Genomic DNA, 20,400 nt, shown 5'->3' with positions numbered 1-20,400 from the left:
GTCTGCCAGACTGAATTCTTTTAGGGCCAGACAAAAAATGTGCTAGATTGAAAGTTTAAGCGGGAGAAATACTGTAGGAGATCAGGGGATAATTGCTATGGAATTGCATAGCCCTCAAATTTGCTTTCATGTCAGATAAATTAATTCACATAAATATTCAGTCTGTCTCTTAGCATACATGGAGGAGGGCTCTGGGCAGCAGCAGGCAGTGTCTAGGCATCTGGGAATGGGATTAGCCATGCTGGCTTTCTAATGAGTCTTGAGTGTCCTTCCTGGCTCTGTTGCTCCATCAGCCCCTGACAAACAGAATCATATTTAAACTCCAGCATGGAGGTTTGGAGGCTTCCCTTTTAACCATTGTGCCATCTTTGCAGGGCTAAGCTTGAAAAAAGCCGCTGCTTTTGCCCAAGCCCTGAGAGCGGAGCCTCGGTACCTGCTGGCCCAAAATGTTGCAACCTGCGGAGACCCACTGGAGGTGTGCCTGGAGCGGAGTGTGGTGCAAGACACACTCCAGGTGTTCCAGCACACGGTACCGACTGAAGGCAAGCCAGTCACCAATCAGAAGAACTCAGGTAATGGAAAATTCCCCAGAGAGGCAGGCTGGCAGCCGCTCCTCTCTGGAAACGAATCTCTTCTTAGCTGTGACAATGCAAAGAGGCTGCCCAGATTGGGGTTAGTCATCGCTCCCACAAGGCAGGACGTGTTCCCGCCAGCCATCACCATGGAGTCTTCTTGCCTGGATAGTTTTCTGCCTCGGGCATTTACAAAAAGGCCCTTTTGGAACCAAGCTTCCAGGAAGACTGTTCACACAAGTCCATTTCAGTTTTGGAGTCCAATAGAAATCCTTGTGGGGTGAAATTTGAACTGGTGGCTTTTTCAGGATTTCAGTGGGGTAGCCATGGGAGTCTGTTGCAGGAAAAGCACCACTGAGTCTCGTGGATTGAAGACTTCTACTTCCCAGCCTGTGTGCGTGTGCGCGCTTGCATGCCTGGAAGTCATGGCAGCTTCTGGCGACCCCTACTGGGGTTCGGACATTTCAGAGGGGTGGCTTGATTGCCTGCCTCTGCGTCCCAAGCCCTGTTATTCCTTGGAGGTCCTTCCAGTTACTTGCCAGGGTCTGCCCTGATTAGTTTCAGAGATCTGATGAGATCAGGCTTGCCTAGTCTATCCAGGTCAGGGCTACTTCCCAGCCTTTATCGATGCAGCAGCTTTGATGGGCTAGGAACCATCGGACAAAATCTTCTGCTTCAGAGGATGCTAGTAGTCATTGCCGCACGACTCAGAGGGGGTTTGCCCCGGAATTATGAGTCTGCAGTCTTGAGACGCCTCTAAATCGTTTTTTGCCATGGCTGTTCTAGAGTGACACATGCAGTTGGAGTTTCTGCTAAAAATTGGAAGCAGCTGGTGGCTATCATTCTCTGAGTGCTCAGCGGCTTCGCCTTTGCATGACCACTACTGGAAAATTTGTGCTGGAAGTTAGAGTGGAAAGCCAGTCCAGTTTTAGACTGGAAGTGTCATTATGTGCCGCAGTGACCATGAATAGTCTCAGCCTCTCTCTCTCTCTCTTTTTGAGCTTTGTGGGGGTTTTTTGGCTATTGTTTGTGTACACTGTTGTGTCCTGCCCATACATGAGCAGGGCTTGGTTCACAAAAAAATACAGCACACGAGACCCTAGCAGGCCCTGTTAGGGGTGTATGTGTGTTAAGTTCCTGTCCTGCTGGGAGAGAAATATTCCCACTTAGCAGCCAGAGATCAAGTCCAGTGCCATGCGTCTTTCTTTGTTCTCCTGGAGTAAAAGTGTGAAACGTTTGAGCCAGTGTTTAATAATGCTCAGTGATTTCAGTGATCTAGAAGCCAGTAGCTCAGGCAGAGCAAATACACCCTTGCGTGGTTGCCTCCAGATGACTGAGTTAGAGATGCCTTTGTAAATTTGAAGAGAGCTTAGGGTCTTTTCCCTTTTTTCAGGCTGTACCACAAATTAGCATATGTGAGTAGATGGGCTAGTAAAAATATTCAAGGGCAACCAGTTTTTTGTGGGTTTGTTTGCAAAAGTGGAACAGAATGGGGAGGGCACCATTTGGGCAAGAAGTGTGTGGTGTAGGAACAGAGTCCTCACTCTCTTTTTCTCTTGCTCTGAAAATGGTGCCAACAAGCTTGTGTTTCAACAACCAGTAACGTCTGCCTATCGCTCTGATCCGTAGGGCGCTGCTGGATCTTCTCATGTCTGAATGTGATTCGTCTCCCGTTCATGAAGAAGTTCAACATCGAGGAGTTTGAGTTCAGCCAGTCATACCTCTTCTTCTGGGACAAGGTCTGGAGGGTGGAAAGCCTTTTCATTTTACTGCTTGAAGCTTTAGTGTAGGTAAATCCAGCAGGCTTTCCTCTTGATGCGTGGGTACGATTCAGGCTTGTGCCCTGAGCCTCCACGAATCTTCCAAAGCACCTCCCTTTTTGCTAAGGTAAGAGCTAGTGTGATGCAAGGATTTTGGTCCAGGGAGCTCTTGGGTCAGATCCCATTCAGCTGACAAATTAGCTATGGGAGGACCATTGTCTCTTCTGCACTGTTTGTGGGGGCCATCACTGCCCCAGTCCTCCTTACTGTTGTGTGTCCAGCCATACTGTCCGTCTTTATAAAATTACGAAGCATGTGAATGGAGAGGACAGTGGTGGTGGGGGTTATCCATGCTCCAATTACCTTTGGACCTCATCCTCCTGGTCTTCACTTAGCCCCATGACCTCAGATCAAAAGGGGAGGGAGCTTGCTGCTGCCCATCATGTAATGTCTGGAGCAGGTGATCAGCAGACTCCTCACTGGCCACCATCCCTGCCCTTTTAGAGAGAGTGCAGCTAGTTTTGACGTGTTCTCTCAAGGACTCTGGCTTTTCGGCAGAATCCATTCTCGTGAGAAGCTGGACTCCCTCCCTGCTCTTGCCCTCCTCTCTCTTCGACCGCCACTCAGCCAGTGGGGTGGCAACGCCTCTGAAGTCTCCCTTGCCGCTCAGAGCAGTTACTGGTGAGGGACAAAGGAGTCCCTGTCCCCGAAAGACTGGATTATATAGACCTTTGGTCTAATCCAGCAGGACTGTTTATATGGCAACCCAGACTGGGATCCAGCAGGGCAAGAAGTGGGCCAGTAGCCAGGTGAAAGGATGCCATAGTTGTCAGACAGCAAGCTGGAAAGGTTGGTACAATACAATGGGCTGGCTGCCCCTTGAGGGGCAGAGCATGTGCACTCTGGCCGTTTAGCCCTGGGGGATCGGAGGTTTAGGGGAAAGCCCGACAGCATTTGAAAGGTGGCGTATTGATCAAGTATCTTGGTAGCATTCTCTTTATATTTACCATAACCCACAAGGTGGGACGCTTAAGCTAATTATGACAACAAGCCAGTAAGCAGTTACTGTAAGACGATGGAATGAACTTCAAAACGATTGTCACAGATTCTTCTAACAGTTTTCGGCGAGGTTTCTATAAACGGGAATGAACAGTTGAACAGGTCGGGTCTTGCATTCTTACCCTGGCACATCAGAGTTGGCCTTCAGTTACAATTTGTTAACACATTAATACAGAAGGGAAGCCAGGTGGCACGGGGCAGGGCAGAGGGTTGTCCCCAGATCTAGCAGCAAGTGATGGGAGTCCCAGGCCATCTTCGGTGGTGTGGACAGTGCTCTGACCTGCCTAGGCTAGTAGCAGGAGGCCAGGGAAAGAAGCTCTGGGCAGGTGCCACCTCCCCTGTCCTTGCTAACCAATGGCCCTATCATGAAATCAGAAAGGGAAGCTGCCACCGGCAGAGGGGCACTCTTGGCTGCAGGGGAACGTTGGATCATGGCAGAACCAGTGGTCCGTGGGTCTCTGATTTCGTTCTCCTCTGCTTCCTTCCCAGATCGAACGTTGCTACTACTTCTTGCATGCCTACGTGCAAACAGCTCAGCATGAGGAGCCAGTGGACGGTCGTCTGGTACAGTTCCTGCTCACCAACCCTTCCAATGATGGCGGGCAGTGGGACATGCTTGTGAACCTTATAGGTAAGAGAAGGCAGCTCCCGGGAGTTTGAGGAGCCTTCCGCAATCGGGGCAGCTTAGCAACAATGGCAAAGAGCTGGGCAGAGGGAGGATTCTAGCACCTCACTGGTGGGAGTGCAAAGACTGAGTAGAGACCAAGTTATCCCTCTTGCAGAATATGAACACTTGTCATCCAGTGAAACTGATTGGCAGTAAGTTGCAGGATTTGGGTTCCTTTGTCTCCAGATGTCGGCTTTTTTCAAAAAGCACAGGCTGAGCGTAGCCCTGGATGTGTCACATGAACGCATTTCATTTGTGCAGTCGCTGCACCAAGTGTGTTTTGGGACAAGGTGCTTTTTTGTTTGTTTGTAAGGCAGAAGACTGCAACAAATAGCACTAAGTCCTGCCATTTTGGTTTTTTAAAGATTTGCAGCAGGTACGCTATGCCTCACGTGGTCCCTGGAGCTCATTGCCACTGGAAACTGTGATATTAGCCCCCGTCATAGGTGGTTTAAAACCAAAGGACTGGTTAAATGAGTGGGAGATGGGTCTGTTAAGTGGCTTTTAGCCAGGATTGAGCAGAGTGGAATATAGGTCTGGTCTTGGGATGGCATTCCCTGTGTTGGTTGAGCATACTTGCTGGGAGCGATGATGGAGAACTCTTAACAGGTGCTTGGCTGCCTTCTCATGTGCAACCTACTGACCTTCCTGACATCCTCTTATTGTGGGATGACAGCGATCCTGGCTCTGGTAACTGCTTGGCTAACCCAGGGATTGCACAAACAGAACCGCTTTTTGTTCTGGTCAAGAGGCCCTTTAGAGAATTGCTCTAGCTGGTTCAGAATTGCTTTAAGTGGGGGCAACCCTATTGCCTTAAGGGACTGTAGGTCACCTTAGGACCTGTTTGTTAATCTGGGTGGGGGAATCTCAGCTGGAAAGGTCTGTTTCTCTGCCTCCCAAGTTTTTTTGAACTGGTTCTGCCTTGTTTTTTAAATTTTATGGTGTGAGCTTATGAAACTGCATTTTACCAAGTTAGAGATCTTGTCCATCTGCTCTGGCTTAGTAGATTGCCTGCCCCCTCTTATCAGCAACTCTCCAAGGCCTTTTGCAACTACAGATATAAAATTTCTGGGGGGGAGGGATAGTATTTTTCTGTTCCCCCAACCTCGGAGAAAAATTGGCATTTTCAGGGGAGGGGAATTGAAACATACACAACCTTCTACGGTTTTAACAACATCAGATACATCATTTACAATCCAGTTATCATACCTAATTATACTATTTGGCTTATTTATGGAATTTACAAGAATCAACGCCTTAGTTTTCTACAAGCAAAGTTGCAAATAGACCCAGTTCTTGAGAGAGCAATGCAAACTGTTTCACCCTATGGTGATTTTAACACCTGCATTTTTGTGATCTGAGAGGTAGGGAAAAAATAAAAGCTGAACTAGGAACTAGAAAACAAATGCTCTCATAAAGGAAAGGGAACATACAACCACCATAGGACTACTGGCATGTCTGGATATCAAGTTAAACGTCATAACATTAAAAACGCTGAATGCTTTAATTATATATTATCAAACACATTAAATTGCTGCCAAATTATTCACATTTGAACAATAAACGTATCTTTGAATTTCTTTGTATGCCTACATTATACAGAGGAATTACTTAACACTGTAATTTGTCTTTTGTAAACCTTTTCATGCTACATAATTTGATTGAGTAAAACTATGTTTTGAAAGGATTTCAACTGTTTCAAAAGCGATTTTTTTAGTGCTCCCCAACATTTCATAATTTTTCCACTGGACAAATGGAAGAAAACCATTGGGAAAACCCCTTTTTTTCCTGAATCCTGTTTTATTTTCCTTGGGGCTTCACATCTCTATTCTGGATACCTTTAACTGGAGATGGCAGGGACGAATGTGAGACCTTCTGCATGCCAAGAATTTGCTTTGCTGCTGCAAGCTGGCTCTCCTGCTCCAATGGGAACAGACACGGAGAAAAGTTACCTGGAATCAGTTTAATTGTGCCAAGGATCTCTGAACTTAGCTTGCGTCATAGGCAATTTATGCCTCCTTGTGCAGCAGCTCTGCACATGTGCAGAAGGCAGAGTCCTCCTTCCTTTGGCCAAAGATTCTGATCAGTGACTGAAATTTTCTTCTTAGAAAAGTACGGTGTTGTTCCCAAGAAGCTTTACCCTGAATCGCATAGCACAGAGGCCTCCAGAAGGATGAATGACATTCTGAACCATAAGGTAACTGGGAGGCAGACTGGGAAGGGGGTGTTTGGTTTCTCTAAAACATTCAGTACGGAGACGAACCAAGTAATTAATGAACTACTGGGTGTGTCTTATTACATCCCCAGAATATGTTTCTGATCTGCGCATTGGCTGGGAGCATCACTTTAAGGCTGTTTCCACATGGGTTTTGGGACCCTGGTTCAATGCTCTTGGGAAGTGGGGGGGTTTTCTGCTTCTCTACAGCATCGTGGTACATTTGTGTACCTCCCAAGATTTCCCTGGCATTTCTCTGATCTTTCCCAAACCTGTTTTGCTGTGACATTTCGGAAAAGATCACAGCAAAACCAGGACGGCTGCAGTGGGGATGGGAAAGTTCAGACTTCCCCCCCATTCTGCCCACGCGGCAGCCATTTTTCCTGCCCCTGTCCCTGCAGTGGCCATTTCCCCTCCCTGCCCCTCAGGAGGCTTGGGGGGGGGGGGTGCTAGTCAGCAATTGAATATTGTAACATTTTTAGCAATCTGCATATTTCCCCTTATCTCTGCAATGAACCAGTCTAAAGTCTTACTTTTTAGCAAAGAAATGCAGGTTGAAATTCACAGTAAATGATACACATTATATCGTTGTAACATCATATCTCTATAATAGTATTCAATTGGTGATTTAAAACCCCCCCGGAAAAGGCTCTGGTGGCATAGGATTGGCTGCTGCTGAGGGACTGACACAGGGGGAAAGACCCAGAAACCAGCCATGTCAAAGCCCTGTGCCACTGTGCTGTATCAGCCAGAGCAGCAACAAGAAAACTACACAAGCCCATCCCTGTGTGCACAGTACCTACCTTAGCTAGTCCACACATACTATCCAGTTTGGTGTAGTGCATGAACTCTAATCTGGGAGAACCGGGTTTGATTCCCCACTCCTCCGCTTGCACCTGGCTGGATGACTTTGGGCAAGCCATAGTTCTGATAAGAGCTGTTCTTGAAAAAAGAGCCGTTTCTGTCAGAGCTCTCTCAGCCCCACCTACCTCACAGGGTGTCTGTTGTGGGGAGGGGAAGGGATAGGCGTTTGTAAGCCGCTCTGAGACAGCTTTGGGTTGTGAAGGGTGGGGTATAAATCCAATCTCTTCTTCTTCTCTTCTTCTTCTTTATTAATCTGGTTGTTATTTTAGGAAATTGGCTGCCTGAAGAGGGAATTTGCAGATGTTTCCTTGCATGATTTCAATCATGCCTGCGCAAGACTCTTACATGCCATTGGTGACCAGATGACTTTTTAAAACAAAATCGCTTGAGCTGGTTCATCAATATGCCCTAAAGGGGGGGGCGGGGGCGACAATAGTTGATATGTGGTTGTGACTCATTTGGTGTCTTGAGAAGGCAGCTTTGGCTCCTGCGGCCTGTTCAGTCTCTGGTAACTTGGTACTGCTTGTCAATGGCTCTGTGCACATGAAAATATGCAGCCTGTGCTTTGTTGTTTCTGGTTCACTAATGTACAATGCAGCCTAAACTTTGGTGACAAGGTAGTGTGTTGGATATTGTAGCTCTGCATGCAAGAGGATCTGAGAAGGAAAGGGTTAAGAGGATTCTCTTTTACTCAAGCACACTTGGGGCCAACTGCCAAGTGTGCTTGAGTAAAAGAGAATCCTCTTAACCCTTTCCTTCTCAGATACCCTTGTCACCAAAGTTTAGGCTGCATTGTACATTAGTGAACATGCAAAGGAGTTCCTGCTACAAACAAAAGCCCCTGGGTTTTGACAACAAACAAGGTAAACAGAATAAGAAGCAAAAGGTGGGTGTGGCTGGATGACCACACTTCTGGTAACATGGGGGTGTGGCCTAATGTGCTAATGAGCTGTCTTGTCAGGGGTGTGGCCTAATAGGCTAATGAGTTTCTGCAGTTGGGTATGGCCTATTATGCTAATGAGTTCCTGCTGGGTTTTTTCTACAAAAAGAGCCCTGCTGTGCACAATCAGTTAAACGTACCCACATGAATATGTCATGTGAGATGCGCTTCTATTTTTGTAAGTAAAATTTCTTTCTCCTGTTACCACCGGAGTCAGGTCCTCTTTGTAATTTGTTTGAACAACATTTTCACCTTAACTGGGAAACATGGAGGATCGGGGATACTGCGTAAAGCTCCTGCGCCTCCATGGGAAATTATTCTTTTACATTTAACTCAATCGTGTGAAATAGACTGGAGTTTAGTTGAGTCAGGAACTGCCTTTTCCAAACAGCCTTTCTTTTGCTTTTTCATGCAGATGCGGGAATATTGCATCCGACTAAGAAACATGGTAAAGACCAACTGTAGCAAAGCCGAGCTCGCAGTTGCAGTGGACACCATGATAGAGGAGGTGAGCTGGCTTGGGGGAGGGAGAACGGGCTAGGTGGGACCAACGCTCCCTCTACGCTATGGAGTCCTCTGAGCAAAAATTCTACTTTGTGAGCTGCTGACATTAAAGTTGTGAGCAAGTGCAGAAATTAGTTTGCTCTGGAGCCATCCTTCCTGAGCTAAGACAGAAATGTGTGAGCCAGAGGCTAAAAAATTGTGAGCTAGCTCACACTAACTCAGCTTAGAGGGAACACTGGGTGGGACGTACTTGTAAAGGCAGCGTTTATTTAGAGTGTTTTGAAGCCACCTTTCTGCCTAAAAGATCTGCAAGTTGGCTTGCAGCAAACAATACAGTATTTTACAGTGTACTAGCAAAACCCAGTAGTTATCCATGTAAAAAATCTAGAAAAAACCTCAAGCACCCAAGAAGCCTACAAGATTTAATCAACAATGATTTTTTAAAGACTTTTTACTTAATTCTTCATCCGCCTCTCATTGAAACCCACAGTGGTTTTCAAAATTAGAAAGCACTATAGTGAAACCAGCTGAAACACTTAGGTCCTGGTCACACGAGCCGGATAACGTGGGAGGGAGGCGTAGCTATTTGCGCCGTCGCAATTTGATGTGCCCCAATGCGCTGTTTCCATTGGTGGGTGTTTCCGGCATGCTCCAACCAGGAAGCAGGGACGCGAGAGGAGCTCTCTGGAACAATCACACGGAGAGCGTCCGTCTGCAGCCCGTCGCAACCAGTTGATAGTGGATTTTCCCAGGTACTTTTAAACTCTGCATCTTCGGCCGGACGATACTGGTTGGCGACAGGTGCGCGATGGTTACCAGATGTTTCCGTGTGATCGTACCCATATAATCCACCCAGCAATCGTGGCTCTCCCACAGCAACTTCTGCGTGTGACTGGGACCATACAGTGGATTAAAGAATAAAAACAGGATCGCAAAGTCTGAGAACAGAAATAAAAGCAGTACAGAACAAAGACAGTATTAATACATTCAGAGAACAATGCAGTATGGGGCTGGAAGGAACTGCCTAAAGATTCTCACGGATAATGACATCTGTAGCCTCTACAATCTTCAAGGGCAGCCCACCACATAACATATCACAGTAGTCTCAGAGGGCTGTTAACCAAGGCATGCCAGGTCAGCTTTCTCCAGGAGTGGTCACAGTTGATGAACCAGCTTCATTGTATAAAAAGAGGTCAGCCTCTTTGGACATCTGCCCACGTACAGAAAGGGGGGAGTCTGGAAGAACCGCCAAGCTGTGAATCCAGACTTCCTGGGGAGTACGTGACTCCATCCAGAAGAGATAAACAACGTATTCCCAGGTCAGCCTTCTTACCCACCCCAGCACCTCAATCCTGCGGAATTGTTTCAGTTTGTTTTCCCTCCAGGCCTTTTGCAGTCTCCAGAGACTGGTTTAGCACTTCATCCCCTTCCCTTGCATTTAGTGAGAAAAGGGCAGTGTACTCAGTGTCTGCAGCTGATCTCTCCCAACAGTTCCCTGTAGATATTAAAAGGTGTGTGTGTGGAGCAATAATTAGATCCAGGTGGTCAGCCGTGTTGGTCTGAAGCTGTAGAACAAATTTAGATTCCAGCGGCACCTTTGAGACCAACAGAGTTTTATTCAAGGTATGAGCTTTTGTGTGCACGCAACACTTTTCCAAATACATTGGAATGGAAGGCAAGACTGAACAGCAAGTTAACACTGAAGCAGCCCCACAGGCTCATTGCCACAAAGCTGAGTAGTGGTCCCCCAGTTGTACTTTCTGGAACTTCCCCTCAAGAAAGGAGCAAAACCCACATAGTGCTGTACCTGCCATGCCCATTCTCACTAGGCAGAGGTCTGTAAGACACTGTGGTACTGAAGGCTGCAGAAGAGAGTCCATCAAGACTAGCAGGAACACGTCCCCCCATAATTTGCATAGCAGGATGACCAAGGCAGTTTCTTTGCCATGGCTGGGTCTGGAGCCAGCTTTAAAAACCATCTGGAGATGATCGGTCTCCGCCTGGAACCCCTGGAACTGTTTGGCTACTGCCCTCTCCAAAACACTTCCCCATGGGAGGCTAGACTCCAGTCTACAGTTATTCCAGTCTGTCGTCTAATCAGTAGGGCCTTCTGTATTGCCTGGGCAACTCGTTCTTCCTGTAAGGAACTGTTAAGAATGGGAGCGGTCTGCTGAGTCAGTCCTCCGCAGGCTGCTTTGACAAACCAGGACAGCTGCAGGCCTAAAGCGCATGTGGTTGGCCTCTCATCTCCAGAAATCTTGTTCATGTTCACGGAACAAATCAAGTGAAAGGTATCTGTAAGAATGCCTATCAGAGACCTCAGGAACATTCAGCTCAGCCGTTGTTAATACATTGTCCGAGCAGATGTGGGCAATTTCCCCCACTAAAAGCGCTTGATTGGATAACTGGAAGCAAGGCTCAAATCCCCCTCCTCCGCAGTAATAACAGATAAGTGAGTTTCGACTGCAGCTAGATACTCCTTGGCATGTCGGTAGGAATGTTTCCCCCAGCTGGCTCACACTTTTTTAAAAAATATAAGTGTTTTTATTATTTAAAAAGTTTCAACACAGTACAACAGTAACAGAGTTATAACTTCTAGCTGCATTGTGGCAACAACAATCCCACAATATCCCAAAAACATACCAACATTAATACATTCCATTTAGAAGGAGACATCAAACACTGAAAATCAGAAATATAACAAATCCTGATAATAACTGTTCTTAGGGAGAACTTCACGGGCTCACACTTTTGATGGTGGTTGGTTTGCGCCTCCTGTGACTGTTAGTGCCAACTCTGTTCTGATTGGGAACGCCAGGCCTCTGTGCTTCCAGTTGCAATTGGAGTTCTCCTGGCTGAAGAAGAAGAGGAGATTGGATTTATACCCAGCTCTTCACTACCCGAAGGAATCTCAGGGTAGCTTACAATCTTTTTTCCCTTCCCCTCCCCACAACAGACACTCTGTGAGGTAGGTGGGGCTGAGAGAGCTCTTTCAAGGACTGCTTATGAGAGAACAGCACTGAAAGAAATTGTGACACACCCAAGGTCACCCAGCTGGCTTCATGTGGAGGAGTGGGGAATCAAACCTGGTTCTCCCAGATTAGAATCCACGTTCCTAAGCGCTACACCAAACTGGCATGCCAAGTATCTCTCTTTCTGGAGTTTTCCAGTATATCCGAAGAAGTGTGCCTGCACACAAATGCTTATACCCAGAATTAAACTTCATTGTTCTTAAAGGTGCCACTGGACTCAAACTTTGCTCTGCTGCTTCAGACCAACATGGCTGCCCACCAGTGCTCCCTCTAAGCTGTGGAGTCTTGTGAGCAAAAATTCTACTTTGTGAGCCGCTGGCATTAAAGTTATGCACAAGGATTTGGCTCCTGCATAAATTAGCTTGCTCTGGAGCCATCCTTCCTGAGCCAGGACAAAAATGTGTGAGCTGGAGGCTAAAAAACTGTGTTACTCAGCTTAGAAGGAACACGGCTACCCACCTGAATCTGACTTTCTAGAGTGGCGAGTGAACCCTGGTTTAAAGTGCAGGTGACCAGTCCTGGTGGATGCTTGCCTATCGAAAGAGATTCATCTCTTCTTGTTTCAACAGCCCTTTGAGCTCCTGTACTGTTGACTGGTGTGTTGAGCACAGGCTAACAAACGCCGCTGTGCTTTTCAGGTCACATGAGCGTGAGTGAAATATCTTGATTGCTCTTTGCTGAGGTCTGTTATAAATATATTTGGAATGCAGCTCTGCAGCGATTGGAAAAATCAATTGCTAAAAGCCACCTTTTGTGTACATAGCCCGTTGTTTTGTGGTGGGACGCTCCTAGAGTCCTTGCAAAATCTTGGAAAGAGTCATATAGGCTGCATTTTCTTCCTTAACGCTGACAGTGGTGCTTTCCTGCCCGAGCATCCGTGCTGGCTTTCTGCACTAGAGGGCAGCAAAGAACAATGCAAATTGTATTTTCTTCTGTTGTTGCACTCCAAGGTGCTGCATGTGGTTTCCCGGCAAGTTGGGGCTCCTCTGTTCACTTCCATGTGGGGGGATGCTCTGTGTATGAGTAGAGGACTTGGAGATGGCGAGTGGAAAGGAGGAGAATGGCTTGCTCCAGGCCACACAGGAATCCCTGCAAAAGTTAACTGACCATCCCAGGCCCTCCTCTCTCTCCATTGGAGAGACTGCCCCCACCCGGGAGTTCAGATTTCCCAGTTGCAATAAAGGCTCTGGAGTACCCCTCAATGCAACATGGGGTAGATGACAGTCCTCGCAATTTCCATGCTTGAATCCGATCTTGGGTCAAGGTGGCGTCTTCCTTTTGCTGTCTTCCCTCTTTATGTTTTTTGAGCCAAGAGGCAGATGTATTCTGACCGGAGCCAGACCCGGGGCTGTCTGCACAATTGTCCAAGGCCAAGCAAGTTCACATTTGCCTCCTTGAGGCAACTTTGGCAGAGGAAGTCTCCGAGAGGGGAAAGGTTTGGTGGAGGGAGAGTGACCTTCTCAGAGAACCTCTCTTTTCCATTTGGTTCCTGGCAGTGTCTTCTCTGGCACCCTCCAGGGATGCAGGTGGTTGTTTCATGCCTCCCCTGATCTCCCCAACTGACTGTTGCCAGGGCCTGGTGTGCCATGGGGAATCGTACGTTCCTCAGGAGCGTGTCTATCTCTGGCCACTTTGCTTGGTTCTGCTGACGGATTCGTGTTAGAATCGGGTCATTTTGTAGAAAAAGAGGTGCAGGAGCTAATTAGCATAACTCATTAGCATAACTTATTTGCATATACCACACACCCTGACATCACCAGAAGTGTGTCAGAAGGCAACACCCACCACTCAGGCTCCACTGGACTGTTTTGGATTGCTAGCTATTGGGGGGGGGGGACGCGCAGATCTGACCTCACAGAGGAGGGAGAGCTTGTACCTGAATAAAACTTGGTCTTAAAGGTGCCACTGGACTGTTTTGGACCCGGGGGGCTGGGGAGAGCTTACCTGGCTGCTTCTTACTCTGACTGAGGGCTGCTCGGAGCAGGGGGTGGGGCTCATGTGCCTGTCCCCTGGGCTCTTTACTGCCGGAGCTCCGCTCCTGTGCGCTCCTGCAGGAAATAACCCCTGGTTAGAATCCATTCATCAGGTCCCCGTGCTAAGGATGCAGGGTCAAATCATGGTTCCAAAAAGAGACAGGGCTAATGTTGAGTCTTGCTGTAGTTGCTGTGTTGCAGCAAATACTCTTAAAATACCCCCAATTTTTTGTATGGTTGAGCTTTAAATAGGGCTCTTTTTGTAGCAGGTACTCATTTGCATATTAAGTGACACGCCCCTAATGTAGCCAATCCTCCAAGAGCTTACAGTAGCTACTGTAAGAAGAGCTCTGTAAGCTCTTGGAGGATTGGCTGCATTAGGGGTGTGTGGCCTAATATGCAAAGGTGTTCCTGCTACAAAAAGAGCCCTAAAAGAAGAGCCTTTGGACCAGTGTTCCCTCTAAGATGAGTTAGTGTGAGCTAGCTCATAGTTTTTAAGCCTCCAGCTCACAGGTTTTGGTCTTGGCTCAGGAAGGATGGCTCCAGAGCAAACTAATGTATGCAGGAGCCAAGTCGTTCACTCACAACTTTAATGCCAGGAGTTCACAAAGCAGAATTTTGGCTCACAAGACTCCACAGTTTAAGAGGGAGGATTGATTTGGACCTTTACTAATCTTTGAAATTGGGCCCCCATCTGGGCCCTACCTGAAGGCCGGTTATTTATGGGGGAAATGAAGTTGCATTCGCCTTGGGGATGATTTTACTATGAAACAGTAAAATGCTTTATTATAAAAAGGAAATCGCCAAGAGAAAATGCCTTGCTTCACATCAGTCAGTCTTTATTATGGCCCACAGGCCATTCAGGAGCAGAGTAAAACAGAGAAAAATGCTCTCATAGAATTAATTTTCTATTTAATTTAGCTCCAGTGATCCCACATCAGTAGGCATGTTTGTTGTTTCTTTGTTTTTTGCTGTCAAGTCACAGCTGATCTATGGCAACCCTGTAGGGTTTTCAAGGCAAAAGATGTTCAGAGGTGGTTTGCCACGGCCTGCTTCTGTCTCACGATACTTACCTACATGAACTGTTCCGAGGTATCGCCGTGTGTTTACACTGGCTAGATTTAACGTGCTACCATCTGCCCTCCTGCCAGGAAGATACAAAACATTTCCACAGGGCTTTTTTTGTAGAAAAAGCCCAGCAGGAACTCATTAGCATAATAGGCCACACCCAATAGCACAAACTCATTAGCATATTAGGTCACACCCAACAGCACAGCTCATTAGCATATTAGGCCACACCCCATGTTACCAGAAGTGTGGTCTTCCAGCCACACCCACCTTTTGCTTCTTATTCTGTTTACTTTGTTTATTGTCAAAACCCAGGGCTTTTTTTCGTAGCAGGAGCTTCTTTGCATGTTAGGCCACACACCCCTAATGTAGCCAATCCTAATGCTGTTGGGTGTGGCCTATTATGCTAATTAGTTCCTGCTGGGCGTGGCCAACTCAGGAGCCAGTCGGAACTCTGTTCCTGTGCGTTCCTGCCCAAAAATAGCCCTGCATTTCCATCTAACTGTAGATTTTATCCTTGGTCTGTTAACCTGATTCACATGTTTTTCCATCGTAGATTCTGTATATAGGCAGCACTAGGATTTATTGGAACCTCGCTCCATACATTACAATTTCAATGTCCAAAGTAATATCACACACACTATTTCAGACTTTTTAATAATCTCATTTTTGGCCCATGAGTGGCTCCCAAGGCTAACGGATTGTCCTTTAAGCGACCCATAAGGTAACCCACTGACAGTGGCTCCATTTTGCAGAGGGGAGACTGAGATAAGCAGGAGCCCTCTGGTGAGTGGACAGGAGATAGGAGGTCCGATTCACACATTGGGGGTGAGATGAGGTTGCAGATCCCGGGAGAATGGATTGCAGCACTGCAGATTGTAGGGGAAACATCACACTTCAGTGTGCTCTGCTGTGTTGGAAACAAAATGCTCTGCATCGGTATAGAACCAGCCCAGTACTTTATGCAAAAGAACATTCAGAGCTGCAATCCACCAGCTGCAGTCTGAACCGGTGCACTCTGTCCCACTGCCTTTGGTTCGGTCATGTGACTCCCCGGCTTGTATGAACCTGGCTGTAATGCAGCTAAAACCCTTCACCGCGCGACAGCATCCGCTTCCTCAAATTCTCTGTTTATGCCCAGTCACAAAACGTTTCCTTGGTTTAAAAAAAGACTTTTACATACATTATAGATGCACTATCTGCAGTGCTCCCTCTAAGCTGTGTAGTCTTGTGAGTACAAGTTCTACTTTGTGAGCTGCTGGCATTAAAGTTGTGAGCGAGCAGTTTGGCTACTGCAAAAATAAGTTTGCTCGGGAGCCCTCCTTCCTGAGCTAAGGCAAAAATGTGTGAGCCAGAGGCTACAGAACTGTGAGCTAGCTCACACTAACTCAGCTTAGAGGGAACATTGAATCTGTATATGTACTATCTTACCATCTCACGTTACTGCAGACCTTTTTTGTTTGCAAGACTGAACATTATACTTACAATGGTTTTGCAAGGGAGATTTTTGAATAGGCCCCTGTGGCCTTAGCAGGGTTGATACATCCTTTCACACCCTGCTGGAATGCAGATTTTTTTGAGATTATGAGGGGTTACTATATTAAGCCTTTATTCAACCATTCATCCTCCTATACTCCGGAAACCCTGGCTCTTTTGCTCAGTGATAAGGATCCCGAGATCACTCTAGCAATTGCAAAATTTTAGTCCTTGCATCTAAAATAAGTGTTTTGTGCTGCTCAAGATTTGTGCATCAGTGAGCATCTAAGGGTACAAAAGGAAAGACGTGCGTGGGAGAGGGGCGCATCGAAATCAAATTGTACTTTGGGATGGAAAGATCAGGGGCATGCAGGACAGGTTTTGCAGTGAACATGCCAGTTGGGGCAGGGGAGCCGACCTTGTACAGTTTGGTCCTCTCCTGCTAAATTTCTGTCATTAACACACTGAGTCAGTTCCTTTTGGGGGTTCCAGAATCGCATCCTAGGTTTGTTGTCACTGGGAGTGACGATAGGTCTCCAAATGGTATTGCAAAGGGGACCAGCTTCCCTATGAGAAATGGCCGAAGAGTCTGGGACTTTCAGTTTAGAAAAGAGACAACTGGGGGGGGGGGGCATGATAGAAGTTTATAGAATTGTTCATTGGGTGGAGAGAGTTGACAAAGAGAATTTTTTCTCCCTCTCCCAAAATACTGGAACTCGAGGACATTCAATGAAACTGATGGGCAGTAGGTTCAGGACGGACAAAAGGAAACACTGCTTTACACAGAGAGTGATTAAAAAGTGGAATTTGCTGCCAGAGGATGTAGTGATGGCCACAGTAATGGACAGCTTAAAAAGGGGATTAGATAGATTCATGGAGGAGAGGTCTATCAGGGGCTACTAGCCATGGTGACTGAGGTGGACCTCCATGTTCAGAGGCAGTAATCTGAGAGCCAGTTTGGTGTAGTGGCTAAGTGCACTGACTCTAATCTGGGAGAACCGGGTTTGATCCCCCACTCCTCCACTTGCACCTGGCTGGATGACCTTGGGCAAGCCGTAGTTCTGATAAGAGCTGTTCTTGAAAAAGAACCGTTTCTGTCAGAGCTCTCTCAGCCCCACCTCCCTCCCAGGGTGTCTGTTGTGGGGAGGGGAAGGGAAAGGAGTTTGTAAGCCGCTCTGAGACACCTTTGGGTAGTGAAGGGCGGGGTATAAATCCAATCTCCTCTTCCTCTAATCCTCTGAATCCCAAAGCCAGGAGGCAACATCAGGGGAAGGCCTGGGCCTCTCTGCCCTGTTGTTGGCCCTCCAGAGGAACTGGTTGGCCCCTGTGTGAGACAGGATGCTGGACTAGATGGACCATTGCTCTGATCCAGCAGGGCTCTTCATAGGTTCTTACGACGAGTAAAATTTCTTTATTTTAGGTGTCTTGGAAATGACTGTTAAACTTGGTGGATATAGCAATAAATCAAATGAAGAAAGATTTCTTTTTTTTCCTTTTGCACATTGTTTAATATCGAGGGCCTTTGCCCTTAAATGCTTTTTCGTTCCTCATATAGGTCTGTTAGAGAGGTGTTTGGGGGGATATTTTTTAGACCAGGTATATACCTTGTGATTTTGTGCTCTTTCCTCCTCCGTGTGTGTGCAAAGGGCCATTGAGTTGCAGCTGACGTATGGTGACCCTGTAGGGTTTTCAAGGCAAGAGACATTCAGAGGTGGTTCACGGTTGCCTTCCTATGCATAGCGACCCTGGGCTTCCTTGGTGGTCTCTCATCCAAATACTAACCAGGGCGGATCCTGCTTAGCTTCCGAGACCTGACGAGATCAGGCTAGCCTGGGCCACCTGGGTCAGGACACTCCTTCCTCCTGCCCTCTCTTATCGAGATTCCTTCCCTGGCTTGCTTTCAGTTTTTATGGCATAAGATCGGTACGGATGCTGAGGGGACGGCGCTCACTCTTCCATTCTCTCGCTCTGCCCCTGAAAGGTATTTCGAATAGTTTCCATCTGCCTGGGGAGCCCACCGGAAACGTTCTGCTGGGAGTTCTACGATAAGGAGAAGACCTATCACAAGATCGGGCCAGTCTCGCCATTGCAGTTCTACCAGGAGCACGTCAAGCCCGTCTTCGATATGGAAAGCAAAGTTGGGTAACGCCATAAAATCCTTGAATGCAGGGCTCTTTTTGTAGAAAAAGCCCAGCAGGAACTCATTAGCATAATAGGCCACACCCAACAGCAGAAACTCATTAGCATATTAGGCCACACCCCTGACAGCACAGCTCATTAGCCCATTAGGCTGCACCCCCATGTTACCAGAAGTGTGGTCATCCAGCCACACCCACCTTTTGCTTCTTATTCTGTTGACCTTTTGTTGTCAAACCCAGGGCCTTTTTTGTAGCAGGAACTCCTTTGCATGTTAGGCCACACACCCCTAATGTAGCCAATCCTAATGGGTTTCTGCTGTTGGGTGTGGCCTATTATGCTAATGAGTTCCTGCTGGGCGTGGCCAACTCGGGAGCCAGACGGAACTCCGTTCCTGTGCGTTCCTGCCCAAAAATAGCCCTGCCTGAATGTAGTGGCTTGGCGCCATTGTGGGCACCTTCCACTGACACATGTAGAAGGAAAGTGGCCTTTAACCTTCCTTCCTCTAGGTGAATCCTGCCCAGTGGCTTCAACCTGGACGTACAGACCTGTGGCAGCCTCTGTTGCCCTCTGTTTCCCTTGCTGGGTACGTGTGACCCCCTCCCCATCTGATCCAGTTGGTGTCGCCAACCTCCAGGTGGAGTCCGGAGATCTCTCACAGTTACAGCTGACCTCCAGGCGACATAAATCCCTTATTTATCTATTACTTATTTATTTAAAACATTTATTTATTTCAAACATTTATTCCACTTGTCCTGGAGAAAATGGCTGCTTTGGAAGGTGGCGAGCATGGACTACGGCCCTACCAAGGGCTCTCCCCTTCTTAAACCCCACTTCCTCAGGCTCCACCTTCAAACCCCTCGCCCATTTAGTCCGGAGCTATGGGCTGGGTTGTCATCAGTACGCTGATGATACCCAGCTCTATCTGTTAATGGATGGCCATCTGTTCTTCCGTTCCCACGGACTTGGCTGAGGCTTTGGGTGCTGTGGCGGGATGGTTGCGGCGGAGTCGGTTGAAGTTAAATCCATCGAGAGCGGAGGTCCTGTACCTGGGCCGAGGGGGGTTGGATGGGGGCGCCAGGCTCCCCACACTGGAAGGGGCACCTTTGGTGCCGGCCCAGACAGTGAGGAGTCTGGGAGTGACACTGGATGCCTCTCTCTCCATGGAGGCCCAGGTTGCTGCAGTTGCCAGATCTGCGTTTTTCCATCTTAGGCAGATCAGGCTACTGAAGCCCTATCTGTCCCCCCAAGACCTAGCGACGGTGACCCATGCAATGGTCACTTCCGGACTTGACTACTGCAACTCGCTCTACGCAGGCTTACCCTTAAAGCTGATCCGGAAATTTCAACTGGTGCAGAATGTGGCAGCGCGCCTGCTGACGTCAGGGCCTATGCTGGCTCACGTTAGGCACGTGCTCCGCCAACCTGCATTGGTTGCCAGTTGAGTACCGGATTTGCTTCAAGGTGTTGGTTTTGACCTTCAAAACCTTATATGGCCTGGGACTAACATATCTAAGGGACCGCCTCTTCCCATATACGCCTCGAAGAGCGTTACGCTCGGAAGATCAACATCTCCTGGTGGTCCCTGGCCCGAAGGACGGCCGTCTTGCCTCAACCGGGGCCAGGGCTTTCTCTGTCCTGGCCCCAGCCTGGTGGAACAGGTTCCCTATTGAGACCAGGGCCCTGCGGGACCTCCTTCAATTCCACAGGGCCTGCAAGACGGAGCTCTTCCGCCAGGCCTTTGGTTGAGGCAGCGGGTGCCCATCTATGGCCTCCCTGGGGTTGCTGTCACCCGTCTGTCACCTGCCTACTGACCACCGACAACTGGCCTTTAACTCGTTGTACCACTGGGCCAGAACTTTATAGCCAACTGACGCTTGTTCCAAGCAGTACCCATTGTTTTAGTTGTTATAATGTTTTATTGTGTCTCAATGTTTAATGTTTTAAACTGAACTTCTAATGATGTTACCTGCCCTGAGCCCGCCCGCAAGTTGGGCGGGATATAAATGATGATGATGATGATGATATAATAACTAAATAATCTCCAGGTATTTCTGAATCCGGAGTTGGCAACCCTAGGTGCCTATCTGGCACACAACAAGCCCGTCTAGCTGACACTCCCTAAATCCACAGG

The 20,400-nt window shown here is 47.7% G+C and overlaps 1 protein-coding gene across 1 annotated transcript in view; it reads left to right on the top strand.

Moving 5' to 3' along the window:
* Window positions 1-20,400, top strand: part of BLMH (bleomycin hydrolase) — a 40,187-nt gene that overhangs the window by 4,487 nt on the left and 15,300 nt on the right. The window contains exons 2-7 of the mRNA XM_015422039.1: window positions 375-572; window positions 2,202-2,311; window positions 3,881-4,022; window positions 6,167-6,255; window positions 8,493-8,585; window positions 18,112-18,267. Coding sequence (XP_015277525.1) covers window positions 375-572; window positions 2,202-2,311; window positions 3,881-4,022; window positions 6,167-6,255; window positions 8,493-8,585; window positions 18,112-18,267 — 788 coding nt within the window. The remainder of the gene's footprint in view (window positions 1-374; window positions 573-2,201; window positions 2,312-3,880; window positions 4,023-6,166; window positions 6,256-8,492; window positions 8,586-18,111; window positions 18,268-20,400) is intronic.

This window comes from Gekko japonicus, unplaced genomic scaffold, assembly GCF_001447785.1.
Source record: "Gekko japonicus isolate JY-2015 unplaced genomic scaffold, Gekko_japonicus_V1.1 scaffold182, whole genome shotgun sequence".
Taxonomy (NCBI): Eukaryota; Metazoa; Chordata; class Lepidosauria; order Squamata; family Gekkonidae; genus Gekko; species Gekko japonicus.
The sequence above is the reverse complement of the archived record's forward strand: the minus strand, read 5'-3'. Positions and strand labels throughout refer to the sequence as shown.